The sequence below is a fragment of the Rhincodon typus genome, chromosome 47 (assembly GCF_021869965.1).
Source record: "Rhincodon typus isolate 14 chromosome 47, sRhiTyp1.1, whole genome shotgun sequence".
NCBI classification, from domain to species: domain Eukaryota; kingdom Metazoa; phylum Chordata; class Chondrichthyes; order Orectolobiformes; family Rhincodontidae; genus Rhincodon; species Rhincodon typus.
This window is the reverse complement of record NC_063378.1, coordinates 5,891,373-5,904,656: the sequence shown is the minus strand read 5'-3', so window position 1 is coordinate 5,904,656 and position 13,284 is coordinate 5,891,373. Positions and strand designations below refer to the sequence as shown.

Sequence of the window (13,284 nt, the reverse complement as noted above, 5' to 3'; positions counted from 1 at the left end):
GGCAAACCTGCCTTTAAAGTTTGGACTACTCTTTCTGCCAGTGGAGATGATGGCCTAATGGTATTAGCGATGGCCTATTAATCCAGAGACCCAGGTAATAGTCTGGTGACCTGGGTTTGAATCCCATCGTGGCAGATGGTGGAGTTTGAATTCAATAAAAATCTGGAAATAGGAATCTAATGATGACCAAAAATCATTATTGATTGTTGGAAAAACCCATCTGGATCACTGATGTCTTTTAGGGAAGGAAACTGCCATCTTTACCTGTGACTACATTTGACTCCAGACCCACATCAATGTGGTTTACTCTTAATTGCCCTCTGGGCATTAAGGGATGAGTAACAAAAGCTGCCTGGCCAGTGATGCCCTCATCTCATTAATGAATAATTTAATGGAACTGTCCTTATATGTCAATTACCATTCAACTTTAGGAAATACTCAAATTTCCTGCTGGTAAACGATGGCCCATTATCTGTGACCAACACCTTTGGGAGTCCATGTATTGCAAAAGATGGACACAGTTTTCTATCATCTTCCCTTTGTTTGATGAATGAATTCTACGCAATTTCAGCCACTTTGAGTGGGCAGCTACAATGGCTATGAACATCGAGCCCATGAAAGGACTAGCATAATCGATGTGTAACCAAGTCCAGGGTATAGCCGGCCAATCCCATGATTGTTGGCAAGCTGTTGGCAGCAATTTGTGTCTTTGTTGGCACTTCTGGGCACTGCCCCACCAATGCAGCTATGTCTGCATCCAATTCTGGCCACCAGACATAACTTCTCATCAACATCTTCCTTTTGGAAATGCTGATGGAGTTCAGCCAGTATCTGGAAGCAACCTTTGCTTGAGACAATCACTGTTGCTTCCCATTGTAATATGCCATCTGTACTGTAATCTTGTCTCTCTGCATCCAAAAAAGGTTTCAATTCTGGTTGTGACGGCCCTTAGATTTCCTCCTACACCACCAGTGACCGGATGTTTCAGCATCCAAAGTCTGATATTGTCAGCTGTGATTGGAGGTGTGTCCAAAAGATTTAAAACAATTACAGACTCTTCCAGTGGCGGAATCAATGGTGGTGTATCTTCCAGCAGGAGGTGACCTCCCAGACGGTGTTCCAACTTGTAATTATACACACTTAGTATTGGAGCCCAATGCTGAATTTGACCTGAAGGGATGGGGTGCACTGCCTTGTCTTCTTTAAGTAGACCCAGCAGGGGTCAGAATCTGAGATGGACACAACGGATGTCGCTGCCTGAATGCCTTTGCCACCTGAAAAGGATAATTAATTTCTTCCAAGACACTCTGGGTGCAAGATTGTGTTACATGTTGCCCTATCTATCCATCTATGTCCTGTGGCAGTCGTTTGGTGTCATCCTCTCTTGTTACCATACCACCACGTTTAGCACCATCAGCAAAATTTGTAAGGAATTATTTCTAATCTTACTGGAGGCTTTAAAGTCTGATTGAAGACTTTAACAGGAAGAGTAGATAAAGATTGTCTATTCCTACTAGTTTCATACTTGACAACTAGGGGCCACAATCTCAGAATTAGGGCCACAGCATTCAGGAGAGATGTTAGGAAGCACTTCCAGATGCAAAGTGTGGGAGACGTTTGGAACTCTCTTCCACAAATGGCAGTGGATGCAGGATCAGTTGTGTACATCTCAGAGAGATACTTTCTTTGCGAAACAAAGGTATCAAGAGATTGGGGCCAAATACCAAAAGTATCTGGAGTTAGGCCACAGATCAGCCATGATCTCATTGGATAGCAGAACACGATTTAGGATCTGAATGGTTAACACGTGGACAAAACATGGAAACATGTCTGGTGTTAGAGTGAAGAGAGGAATGCCATTGAAACTCATTTATTCTCTGTACCATCATATGCCTGCAGTGATCCTGCACATGGTTCCTAAATTCACAGGATTGGAGAATCAAAGTTCATATCTTAACAGGGTAAAATGCAGCGACAGAGTGAAATGCATCTGCTGATGTTCTCAGATTCAGTGTAAATGGCAGAGAAACCAGTAACATTCACAATATAATGCACAGGAGTGAACATGGTAAATACATTGATGTAAAACTGTGAGTGAAACCATTCCTGTAAGAGCACAACATTTGAGTTTATTCTCATGAGATGTTTAATTAAGAAAATATCCATGACATTGTAGTCAGAGATGTTTGCTTTGTAGTCAGCAAGTTATGACATTGACTCAGAGTTGTTTGTTCAAGTGAATGTAACTTATGACAATGCTCAGAGATATAACTGTGTAGTGGAGAGCTATCCCTGCATGAGTCAGGACCCATTATAAACAATTGAAATAGAGTGTGTGCCAGTGCAGCGGGCTGCTGGAACACAGAAGCTGCTTCTCACAGAAATGGGAGTTTTTGTCATCATTTGGTTACAAGCTATTTACTTCCCTGTGTGTGCAGCTGTTGGAATTACTGGTAAGTTGTTATCACACTGGCACTGTTTTAAGTCAATGTTATTCTTTTTCCTGCTGTGCTTGGTATTATTTTAGATTGTTCGTTTGTGATTTTCTCTCTCTGTTACTGCTGTGGAATCTCCTCAGCTTCTATCCTGGCAGAAACTGCCATACTGTAATGATGATTGTTGATCTGATCCTGGAACAGTCACTTAATGGATTATTCTCTGTTCAGGATGTATTAAAATCAGGTCTCTGTGCCAAGACGAGGAACAAGACCATCAGAAGCTGTTGAATCTTCAGACTATAAGCTGCTGTCATTCATGATCACTCATCTGTCTGTCTCTGTCTTGGTTTCATGTTATTGTCTTCAGTCAGAGCTGATCTTTATTAGTCACAGAGTCATAAAATCATATAGCATGGAATCAGACCCTTTGGTCCAACCAGTCCACACTGACCATGTTCCCAAAGTAGTCTCACCTACCTGTGCATGGTCCATATCCCTCCAACCTCTCCTATTCATGAACATATCCAAATGTCTTTTAAACATTGTAAGTGAACCTGTATCCACCACTTTCTCTGGCAGTTCGCTCCACACACGGACCACTCTCATTGACCTTAGCTATGCCACTAGACCGATAGTTTGTTCCTTCACCACTCACTTATTGTTTGTTCTGTGACAGCTTTGATCTTCATTTTTGGGATGTTCTTTGCATCATATCTGCTGGATTTATAAATGAGTCTATGTATCTATCAGCTATAAATGGCAGTAGTGATGTTGGTGTATCATTCATTGAGCAATGGCACCATCTAGCAATGCATTTTACAACTACAGGTAAAGGTATTTCCATTTTTCTAGGGCATATCTGGAGGAAATGTTCATATCTGTCCAAACCCATGTTTGGGAGCAGAGGGAGAGGTGGGGGATAGTGCCAGCATAGCAGTCCATCCTAGGCCTCCTCCAGTGTCACAATGACGCCACCTGGAAACTGGAGGAGCAGCACCTCATATTCCGCCTTGGGACCCTACAGCCCAATGGCCTAAATGTGGACTTTATCAGTTTCAAAATCTCCCCACCCCCAGCCTCATCCCATGAACAACCTCCCTCTCATCCTTGCCTCCTTGACCTGACACAACCTGTCCATCTTCTCAGGAACAAAAACAAAGTTGCTGGAAAAGCTCAGCAGGTCTGGCAGCATCTGTGAAGGAAAAAAACAGAGTTGACATTTTGGGTCCAGTGACCCTTCCTCAGAAACATCCTCTCTCCCACCTATCCGCTCCTCCTACCTCACCGATCAATCCCCACCAATTCCTACCTGCACTTACCTATCACCATCCCACCTACCTTCCTCAGCCTTGCCCCTCCTCTCTCTATTTATTTCTGAGGTCCCTTCCCCCTCCCCCATTTCTGAAGAAGGGTTCCGACCCAAAATGTCAACTTTCCTGCTCCTCTGATGCTGCCTGGCCTGCTGTGTTCCTCCAGCTCCACATTGTGTTCCATTAACAATAACATGGATTTGCACACAGTGCAAAAAGGATAATGTAAGGAGAGACAGAGAAATAGTTATGAAATATTAACTGTAAGCGGGTGGTGTGTGAGAAAACATTTTCTTGGAGTGAGAGAGTTCCAGTAGTATTAATAATGAGACAAAATTCTGCTAAGCGTTTATTGCATGCAAAGATCATTTGAGAATTTTGAATTTAAAGCAGCAGTACAATAGATTTGTGGTCTCTGTTCTGAGCAGTTTATTTTCTTTAAAGGTCAAAGCGTCATTTGGAAAAGTGAAATAAATGCATTATTTCCAACAGCATTAAGACTTAGGCTAAGTGCCTCACAAAAAAGTCAACTGTCAAATTATTTGCTATGCTGATTTTTATGATTTTGGGGTTTGTTAGCTCAGTTGGCTGGATATCTGGTTTGCGACACAAAGTGATGCAAATAGCATGAGTTCAACTCCTGTTGTGGCTGAGGTTACTATGAAGGATTCTCCTTCTCAACCTCTCCCTTCGTCTGAGGTGTGGTGACCCTCAGATTAAACCACTACCGGTTGTCTCTGTCTAGTGAGGGAGCAGCTTCATGATTTGGTAGGACAATAGCTGCTTTACATTTCTGTGACAAGTAGAAAAAAAAATTAGTCAGGGCCCCTAGTAGTTTGATTTTAACAGAATATGATTTCAGTTCAGAAGCACTGTTTCATCCGAGAAGAAAACAGGTTTGTAAACTTGTAAAATCTCCACATTCTAAGACTTTGTAGGAATGGCTTTCAGAACTGAAAAGGAATCTCGGATCTGGAACTGGAAAGAAATCTCCAGGCCAACTGTTAAAAAGTCAATTTTGTTCAAAAGCTAAGATCAGAGTCAATACATCACTGGGATTAAGTATTCATTTAGGATATTGCTCGGAAAAGGATTGAAGTATTGAAGTCTGCTCCTATGATGCTGCTTAGCCTGCTGTGTTCATCCAGCTCTGCACCTTGTTGTCTCGGATTTTCCAGCATCTGCAGTTCCTACTATCTCTGAAGTATTTTTTTTTGCTGTTTATGTCACAATATACATGTACATACATACTACTTTCCTGTGTGTGTTATTTTTATAAAGAATACTGCAATCTCAAAAGAAATCTTCTACAACTTTGCACCACAGTGAAAAAAAAAAATTGACGGTAAAATTTTGTGATCTATCAAGTCAGGTTTCCCTTTCAGATCTAATATGTCCAGTATGACCATCCGCAAGAATCATGATCAAATCAAATTGTAACACTTCAAGTATAATTATAATTAAGGAAATGTTCAATGGTGATAAAATGAAGAGGTTTTCAAATTTTAAGATATTTATTGAATTAGGAAACTGTTTTACGTCATCAGGAGCTGAATGTGCTTTGCTGAGGCTCCTTTGACTTGTTTATTGAATTAATTATATGGATCTTCTAATTTTAAAGCAAAGTATTCAACAAAGAAATTGTTTATTTAATTAGTATATTTTAACTTAAATTTAGAAAGACTGTGTAGTGCAAATTATCAAACACCTGATATATCTGATGAGGTCTTCTACAGTGTTAGTAAACTCAAACAAAGCCTGGTTGTATTAGATTACATTCTCTCAAAAACAGCTGAGTCTCGGCCGAGCTTTTAAACTGGATTGAATCTTCTGTTGCTTCCGTTTGGACACTTTCTCAAATCATCTACTCCTGCTTTCCACCAGCTTCTCCAGATCAATTTTTTTTTGTCTCCCTCACATTTGCACTCACTGGCTCAGTTTCAGCCTGAAACATTGAAACCTCAAACTCACTCTTATTTCTCTCAGCAATTTCCTTGTTTTGTTTTTACCCAGCCTCTGGCAACTCTCTTACCCAGAGCAACAACACAAGTGTGATACTCAAAATCTGCAAACTACCTGCAGCATAATTCTAGATTTTAAATCTGATGTTAAAACAGCAGATTCCCATTCAATAAAATTCATGACCCCTTTTCCTGCAGTACTTTGTACACAGACAGCAGGAAGCAATTAATGATAATTGTTTTTCAATCGTTTGAGAGCTGTCCAGGGATGCAATGAATATGTTTTTAATAAACAAAAAGAAATGTGGATTCTGGGAACAAGCAACAAAATCAGACAGTGCTGGAGAAATTTGGTATGATTGGCAGCATCTGTGGAGAGAAAGCAGGCTTAAATGTTTTGGGTCTATTGTGAAGAATGGTCACTGAACCCAAAATGTAACTCTTTTATTTCTCTACAGATGCTACCAGACCTGTTGAGTTTTTCCAGCAATTTTTGATTTTGTTTTTGAATGTGTTTTCACTATTTGATGAGGCAACAATCCTAAAGGTTTAATTTTCAATCCTGTCAAACTGCTCATTTTATTCCAAGTCCGATCTTGAATTTATTGGATTCTTTTCCCTCTCTTCCAGTTAACCTGGTAGCAATTGTTATCCTGAGTCGAGGAAAATGTGGTCTCTCTAGATGTATTACTCACTATCTGGTGGGAATGGCAGTGGCCGATTTCCTGGTTGTTATCTTTGATGTCGTATTGAACTGGATTGTCCAAATTTATTTTGTAGATTCATTCCTACAAATTACTCCAGTGTGTAGCCTCATCCTCACCCTGATGGTTACAACCACAAGTGCCTCGGTTTGGCTCACAGTCACTTTTACATTTGATCGATTTGTGGCCATTTGTTGTCAGAAGCTAAAAACAAAATATTGCACCCAGAAAACATCAGCTGTGGTTGTGGGAACAGTGAGTGTGTTGAGCTGTTTCGAGGCATTGCCCTGGTATTTTATATATGAACCTGCATATACCATTCATAATATTCCTTGGTATTGTGTTTCTAAACCAAGTTTTGACACTTCCCCATTGTGGACTGGATTTGAACTGCTTCACCTGATTTTAACTCCATGTCTCCCCTTTGTTCTGATTCTGCTGCTTAACGCTCTCACAGTGAGATCTATTTTAGTGACCAGTCGAGTCCGTATGGCACTGCGGGGTATCAGCAGTGGAGAAATTCACAAGGACCCAGAGATGGTGAACCGGAGAAAATCCATCATTTTACTCTTCAGTTTATCTGGTAATTTCATATTGTTATGGATGATATATGTCGTGTTTAACCTATATCGGAGAATCGCTCCTGATCATTATTATTCCTCTTATTCATATACAAAAAATAGCATTGAATCCATGGGAGAAATGCTACTAATTCTCAGCCTCTGCAACAACACATTTATTTATGCAATAACCCAGACTAAATTCAGGGAGGAACTGAAGAATGCACTGAACTACCCTTTTAAATTCATTCTCAAATCAGCTAAGTCATAGAAAAATCTGCAATTTCAAACAGTAGAATCAAGTCCCATTTCATACTCCAGCCCCGTCTGTCCCCACAGTACAGAAAGTACATTTTATATTCACAGTACAGAGGGCTGTGATCATTATTCTGATGATGACATTGTATCAAGTCCGAGGTTGTAATGCCTTGTAACTTTGTCTGCACCATTTCTCTGTCTCTCCCAGTGGTCTCAGTCTCTGATAAACTGTGCCAGTGCTTAGTATCAACTCGTGTATTGGCTGAGGTTACCATGAAGAACTGTCTTTCTCCACCTCTCCCCTCACCTGAAGTGTGGTGACCCTAAACTATCACCCGTCTTCTCTCTTTAACAAAAGAGCAGCCCTCTGATCTGGTAGGGCTATGGCGACTTCACCTTTATCCATCTGTTGTTGAGAAGAATTGGATAATGTAACATGTATCACTGCATAAAATGTATGTCTTTCTCAGTGTTGGGTTGTATTCTGTAACAAGGTTGCGCTTGTGTCAACATGTTTCCACAGATTGCAGAGTCTGAATCAGTAATGTATGCAATAAGCATCATGCCAACTCGGGAGTCTGTCTGTGTAATGGTGTGTGTGCGTGTGCGTGTGTGTGTGTGTGTGTGTGTCCCATGTTCAAGTCTGCCCTTGTACAAGGTGCCTCCGATGTACAAAATTTGTGACTCCCTTTGAGGAGTCAGCCTTGCCAAACCATATGTACAGTCAGTGACTTTCCCACTGAGGAGTCAGACAGTATATAAAGTGCCCCTATGCACAGAATATAAAATAGGTTCCAAGAACATTCCTTGATATTTTCTGCAGTGATGTGTTGGACTCTATAACACACGGCCTTGTGAACAGTTTGTGACTTGTCCGGTGTGAAGTGTACAATGCTGTCATATGTTACATGTATGTTACACAGTTCTAAAACATGTGTGTATTGGCTCTTCCTGTGTGGAACATGTTTCTCTCCCAGTAAGAATGGGGCCTGGCAATAAGAATTCAATGACAATGTGAGTGTCCCTCAGTGTAGATTTGCACACTGGCACGCATCCCTACCTACATTGTGTGTAAGATCTCGAACACTATATAGTCAGCGTGGTCATGATAGGAACATAGGAGCATAGGGATAGGAGGAGGCCACTCAGCCCCTTGAGTAATTTCCACCATTCAATGAGCTCATGGCTGATCGGTAGCCCAGCTCCATAGACCCGCCTTAATATGTTTGCTAAGGAAAAAATAAAATCTCTCTCAGATTTAAAGTTCACAACAGATCCTGCATTTACTGTTGTTTGTGGAAGAGAGTTTCAACACATGTGCATAGAAATGCTTCCTAACATCTCTCCTGAATGCACTGACCCTAATTTTCAGACTATACCCCTTTGGTCTTAAATCCTCCAACTTGTGAAAATAGTTTATCTTCATTTATTCTGTCTTTTCCTGTTGAAAACTTTGATCAGATCACCCCTTAACTCTCTAACTTTTAGAGAAAACAGGCCTAATTTGTTTGACCTCTCCTCATAATTTACCCTCTGATGTTGAGGTATCATGAGGTGTCTCTCCACATACAGATTCACATTCTGCAGCAAGTGTTCATATCTACAGTGGCTGGTCTTCCTAATGTGGTCTGTGTTAGTGTGCTACAGTTTTCCCTGTCTGCTGTGTGGGGGCATTTCCCAGTGAACCATGCACGTGGAATGATTCCCAGTGTGCAGTTTGTTTGGAGGGTGACACTGTCTGGTATGAATGTTATCCATTGTAGACTGGGAGCCTGTGTAAGTATCCAAGGGACCATGTCACTTGGTGAGAAGCTGAACTGTACATTGAGCATCACTCCAGACTATGTCTGTCTCCACAATGTGGAGTCTGACTGAGTGCCATATGCCCTTTTTCACCCCTTCCAGGAAGCAACTGCACTCTGAAGCTCATGTTATTTTGTAAAGAATGTATCTCCTGATGAGGAACAGGAATCACTGATAAGAATAATTTTATGCAGTTTTCTACCTCTGCCATGATCACAGAATGGTAACAGCACAGAGGGAGATGATTTGGCCCGTTATGTCAGTGCGGATTCACTGAAGAAGTCTTACAGCTGGTGCCCCTTCCCTGCCTTCATCCCTGAAAGATGTGTATTCAGGTAATAATTGACTTCTCTGATGAATGGCTCAATTCAACTGGCCTCCACCGCAATGTCAAGCAGTTAACACCATATCCACCACTGGCTGCGTAAACAAGGATTCCTTCATATCTCAACTGCTTCTTTTCGAATCACCGTTGTTTTGGAGAAGGGGAGATTAAATGAAAGAAAATCCCTGATATTCACTTTATAAGTAACAGTGAACAAATTAACAGAATTACTAACAAGCTGAACAATTCTGACCAAATCTTAACTATTCCCTAACTGAACAAAATTCTACTGGTATGCTATTCCAGTAAACACAAGTCCTACTCATATAACCCAAGTCAAAAGAAAAAAAAAATAAAACTTAGTCTCTCAAAGTCCACACAGAATGTGTCTTCCGGAATGCTCTGCTTTCTTCATCGTCTCCAGTCATAAACACCTTTCTTTTGCTGTTCTCAAATCATAAAACGCCTTTCTTCTGATGATCCGGCTGTCAGGGATGTTTTCTCTGTGAAGTCTTCTGTGAGAACTCTTAGCTAGAAGTGTCATGTTACCTTTCATTGGATAGATGGTGCTTTCTTAGAGAGCTTAGCAATATCTAGTGGGAGTTAGATACTTATTTATCAGATGGTCGTTCGTTCTAGCACCGATTTTCAAAAACCCTCTCCTTATATACTTTGGATGACATATCAATTTTCTTGCAATAGCATTGGTCCGAGGTTGTCAAAACCATCAGATTTAAATTCAGTTAGCTTTCAGTCACTTAGCTATTGGTATAAATTAATTGGCTGATTCCAGCTAGTTACCAAAACATCAAAACAAGCCTAAGGTTTCCAATCACACAGCCAATTGACACATGTTTCAATTTTAGAACTGACTGTGCATCTTCGGCTACATACAGACACTGTTTTTTCTGTATAAATCTCTAAGCTTAGAAAAGCACTTTATCTCTTAAAGGAACCATGCACTGTTCTCCCTTATCATTTTTTACAAACAATTTCCAGCTTCCTGCCTTCCAATTCACAATTATGCTACACAACTTTGTAACATTTTCAATCTGTGCCCACTTCCTCCCAATCCTTCCTCCAACAAAAATCAATTTCTCCTGATCTGCTCTGCCATGTCACCTCATGATTTTGAACACATTACCAAATCTCCTCCCTAACTTCTTTCCTCCAATGAGAACAATCCTACCTTCTCTGATCAGTCAGCATGAATGAAGTTTGTCATCCCTGGAATCCTGTTTTAATCTTTACTGCTCCGTCTGGAATGTGTTTACATATTTCTAAAGGAGGTGGACATTGGTTACTGCTGGACTTCCTTGTGCAGTGAAACCTCAGTGGTAGGTTTTCCCTAGTCCAGTACACTTCATGTTTATCCAGGATGTCACTAAATCCAGGTATTACTTATCTGTTGTGTATTGTCTAGTTATCGAGATGATGACAGTGGCCCACGTGATGCTATGTCCCTTTAAGAGGAATTTGTTCCATGCTGTTTCTCTCGCAGAGAGGTGTTACCACTGTGATGCCAGAATGTCTACTTCAGAAGCTTTGAACTCCCTGAGTGTTCTTTTAATTTAGACAAACGAAGCAGGAGTGGATATAGCCAGGCTCACAGGGTTTTAGTTTTGCTTTTAGCTGAAGCTGGAGTTGGGGTTTGAAGCTGCTATATACAACTCTCTCTGCTGCAGCTAAATTTGAGTTCTTCCTCTCTGCTGCTAAATTGTTTCTTTCAGTGCTTCTGTCTCTTGAACTGGAGATAGCATAGGAGACAATCTGTTTTGTTGAATTTGCCATTGCCAAGCTTGTGCTTATGGGATGCTGCTATATTGGAACAGTTGACAAGTAATAGTTAATTGATATCTTTTTTGTTAAGCATTTCAATAAAGTTATTCCGATTCTTTTCTTTTCTTTGTTTGTATTTTAATTGTGGTATAAGAATAAAGTGTGGTTTGTTTAAAGCCTAGTAGTTTGATCAATTAATTGAATCACATCTGAGCACAGTGCCTTACACTTGCCTTTAAATAAATTAAAAGTTAGGGTCTAGGTTATCTCCTTGATATATTTTGAGGGGGTTTAATCTGGCCCATAACACCCAATATTCTTCCATGATGCACGTAACTGGGAATGAATGGGGAGTCACAGTCCTTGAGTCATACAGTCGTACAGCACAGAAGAGGACCTTCAGCCTATTATGTCCACACCAACTGATCAACACTTAATTCCCTTTCCCACTTTGTGATCCAATCTTGACTGATCAACATTTCAAGATTGCCTCTGTGAACAGCGGTAGGTTTGGAGGTGGACATGCATTTATTGTGCAAAGATGGATCAATCAGCTTTGATGCAAATAGTCTTCAGAAGGTGCTTGATGCATCCTAGATCATTTTCAACTCTTGCAAATGCTCCTGTCTCTTCTCTCAACCACCAGCTGACTACCTGATATTGATCTCCTGTCCAAGGACTACGTTCTGCAGACTCACAGCCCTTTTCCTCATCATCCTTGTTTCTGACAGGCAATCTCAGAACTGGTGTTATCTGATACTACTGTACACTGCAAAGCTTTGATTGCATCAACCATTTTCGGGAATTTCCTGGCATTCCCCTATTCAGAATTACCTTGCAATTGGCAGTGTCTGATGCCAAGTCAGTGTTGCACACCGAGTGGCCTTTCCTTTGCTTTCACCACACCACTATACGGTCAAAGTGTATGGCATCTGATGACAGTTTCAGCACAGTCAGCTCAAACTTGATTGTGAACTCCTGAAACAGTAGGACCAAGTGATTACACATCTTCACCACCCACTGAATCGTCAGTAGTATGACTTATGGGGAAAACAGTTGATAAATAGATGCAAGAATTGGCAATTAGTTAAGAATTGTATAGGTCTATAAACCGGTATGTAGCACATTATTGTTAGTCTGTTGAAAGCTAACTTGTTGGTTTCAATGTCAGGGACGGCAGTATTATGCAAAAAACAATGCCTTTGCACAACATTCAGGTGTGATTTGCAGCCAATTAAAATAATTAGGTAGTTCCTTATAAGAAATGTGGCAACTGATGTGTGTGCAGCAAAGTCCCCTGGCAGCTGCAATTACTGGGTAATTTGTTCTTAACGAAACAACAGAGATTAAGGTGGATGGAATAGATACATTGGGAGGTGGGAGGGAAGCTGGATTAAAAAAAAGAGATAAGAACGGAAGGAGTTGATGGGGTGAGATGAGAAAGGTTAGATGAAGGACCAAGTAGAGTCCAAAAATCTGGCAGACACTACAAGGGCTGGTACTGTAAACACTGTGTGATGCCTATGATGATTGAATATCCATTTTTGAATGGAGTAGTGGCTTGAGTGTCTTTCCCAAACACGCACACGAGGGATCCCGAAAAGCAGATTAAAAAGATGAGCTCAATTAAAATTGAGAGGGTTGGACGTACCAAGACACGCCCTTTAGACAACATTCGGGTAGAGTGGGCGGGGAAAAGCTGCCCGGCAGCTTTCGATTGGCTGCGCCCGGGCGTGTATCCGTTCGGGCCGTGCTCTGACGTCAAAAAGGCGCGGCAAATGAATCACGTGGAGCCAGAAGTTGAGGGCGTATTGATTTGGAAGAAGGGAAACATGTGCGAGGTGACCGCAGCAAATTTTCAATTGCTGTATCCTCAGATCAAGGAGGAGATTGGAAACTGTGACTTTGTAGGTGAGAATCCTGCAAATCAGACAGTGAGGGGAGAGGGTTTAATCCCCAGCTTGATTTTAGCTGTGTTTTCAATCAGGCCACATCTGTGTGCAAGTCATTTTTAAAAAGATATCCTTGCAAGTTAACCCAATGGATTCTCATGTTCTGAGTGTTTGTTTTAAGTAATTTAACCTTGCTTCACCCCCCACCCCGCCTTGTCCCCGCAAAAAGAAAGCGCACCCATTCCCTGACAACA

The 13,284-nt window shown here is 41.0% G+C and overlaps 2 protein-coding genes across 2 annotated transcripts in view; both read left to right on the top strand.

Annotated features, from left to right (window-relative positions):
• The first annotated feature begins 2,383 nt into the window (after positions 1-2,383).
• Positions 2,384-7,244, top strand: LOC125487929 (probable G-protein coupled receptor 139). The gene is made up of 2 exons (XM_048620579.1): positions 2,384-2,453; positions 6,340-7,244. The coding sequence occupies exons 1-2, from the start codon at positions 2,384-2,386 to the stop codon at positions 7,242-7,244; spliced, it is 975 nt and encodes a 324-aa protein (XP_048476536.1).
• A 5,510-nt stretch (positions 7,245-12,754) lies between these two features.
• The window catches only part of LOC109925853 (poly(A)-specific ribonuclease PNLDC1-like), a 31,654-nt gene continuing 31,124 nt past the window's right edge, over positions 12,755-13,284 (top strand). Inside the window, exon 1 of the mRNA XM_048620578.1 lies at positions 12,755-13,049. Coding sequence (XP_048476535.1) covers positions 12,755-13,049 — 295 coding nt within the window. The remainder of the gene's footprint in view (positions 13,050-13,284) is intronic.

Bases quoted from the DNA above. Each gene is read 5' to 3' on its own strand.
- LOC125487929 (XM_048620579.1), top strand. From the start codon at position 2,384: ATGGGAGTTTTTGTCATCATTTGGTTACAAGCTATTTACTTCCCTGTG. The intron at 2,454-6,339 runs GTAAGTTGTTAT...CCTCTCTTCCAG, and splicing joins TGCAGCTGTTGGAATTACTG to TTAACCTGGTAGCAATTGTT.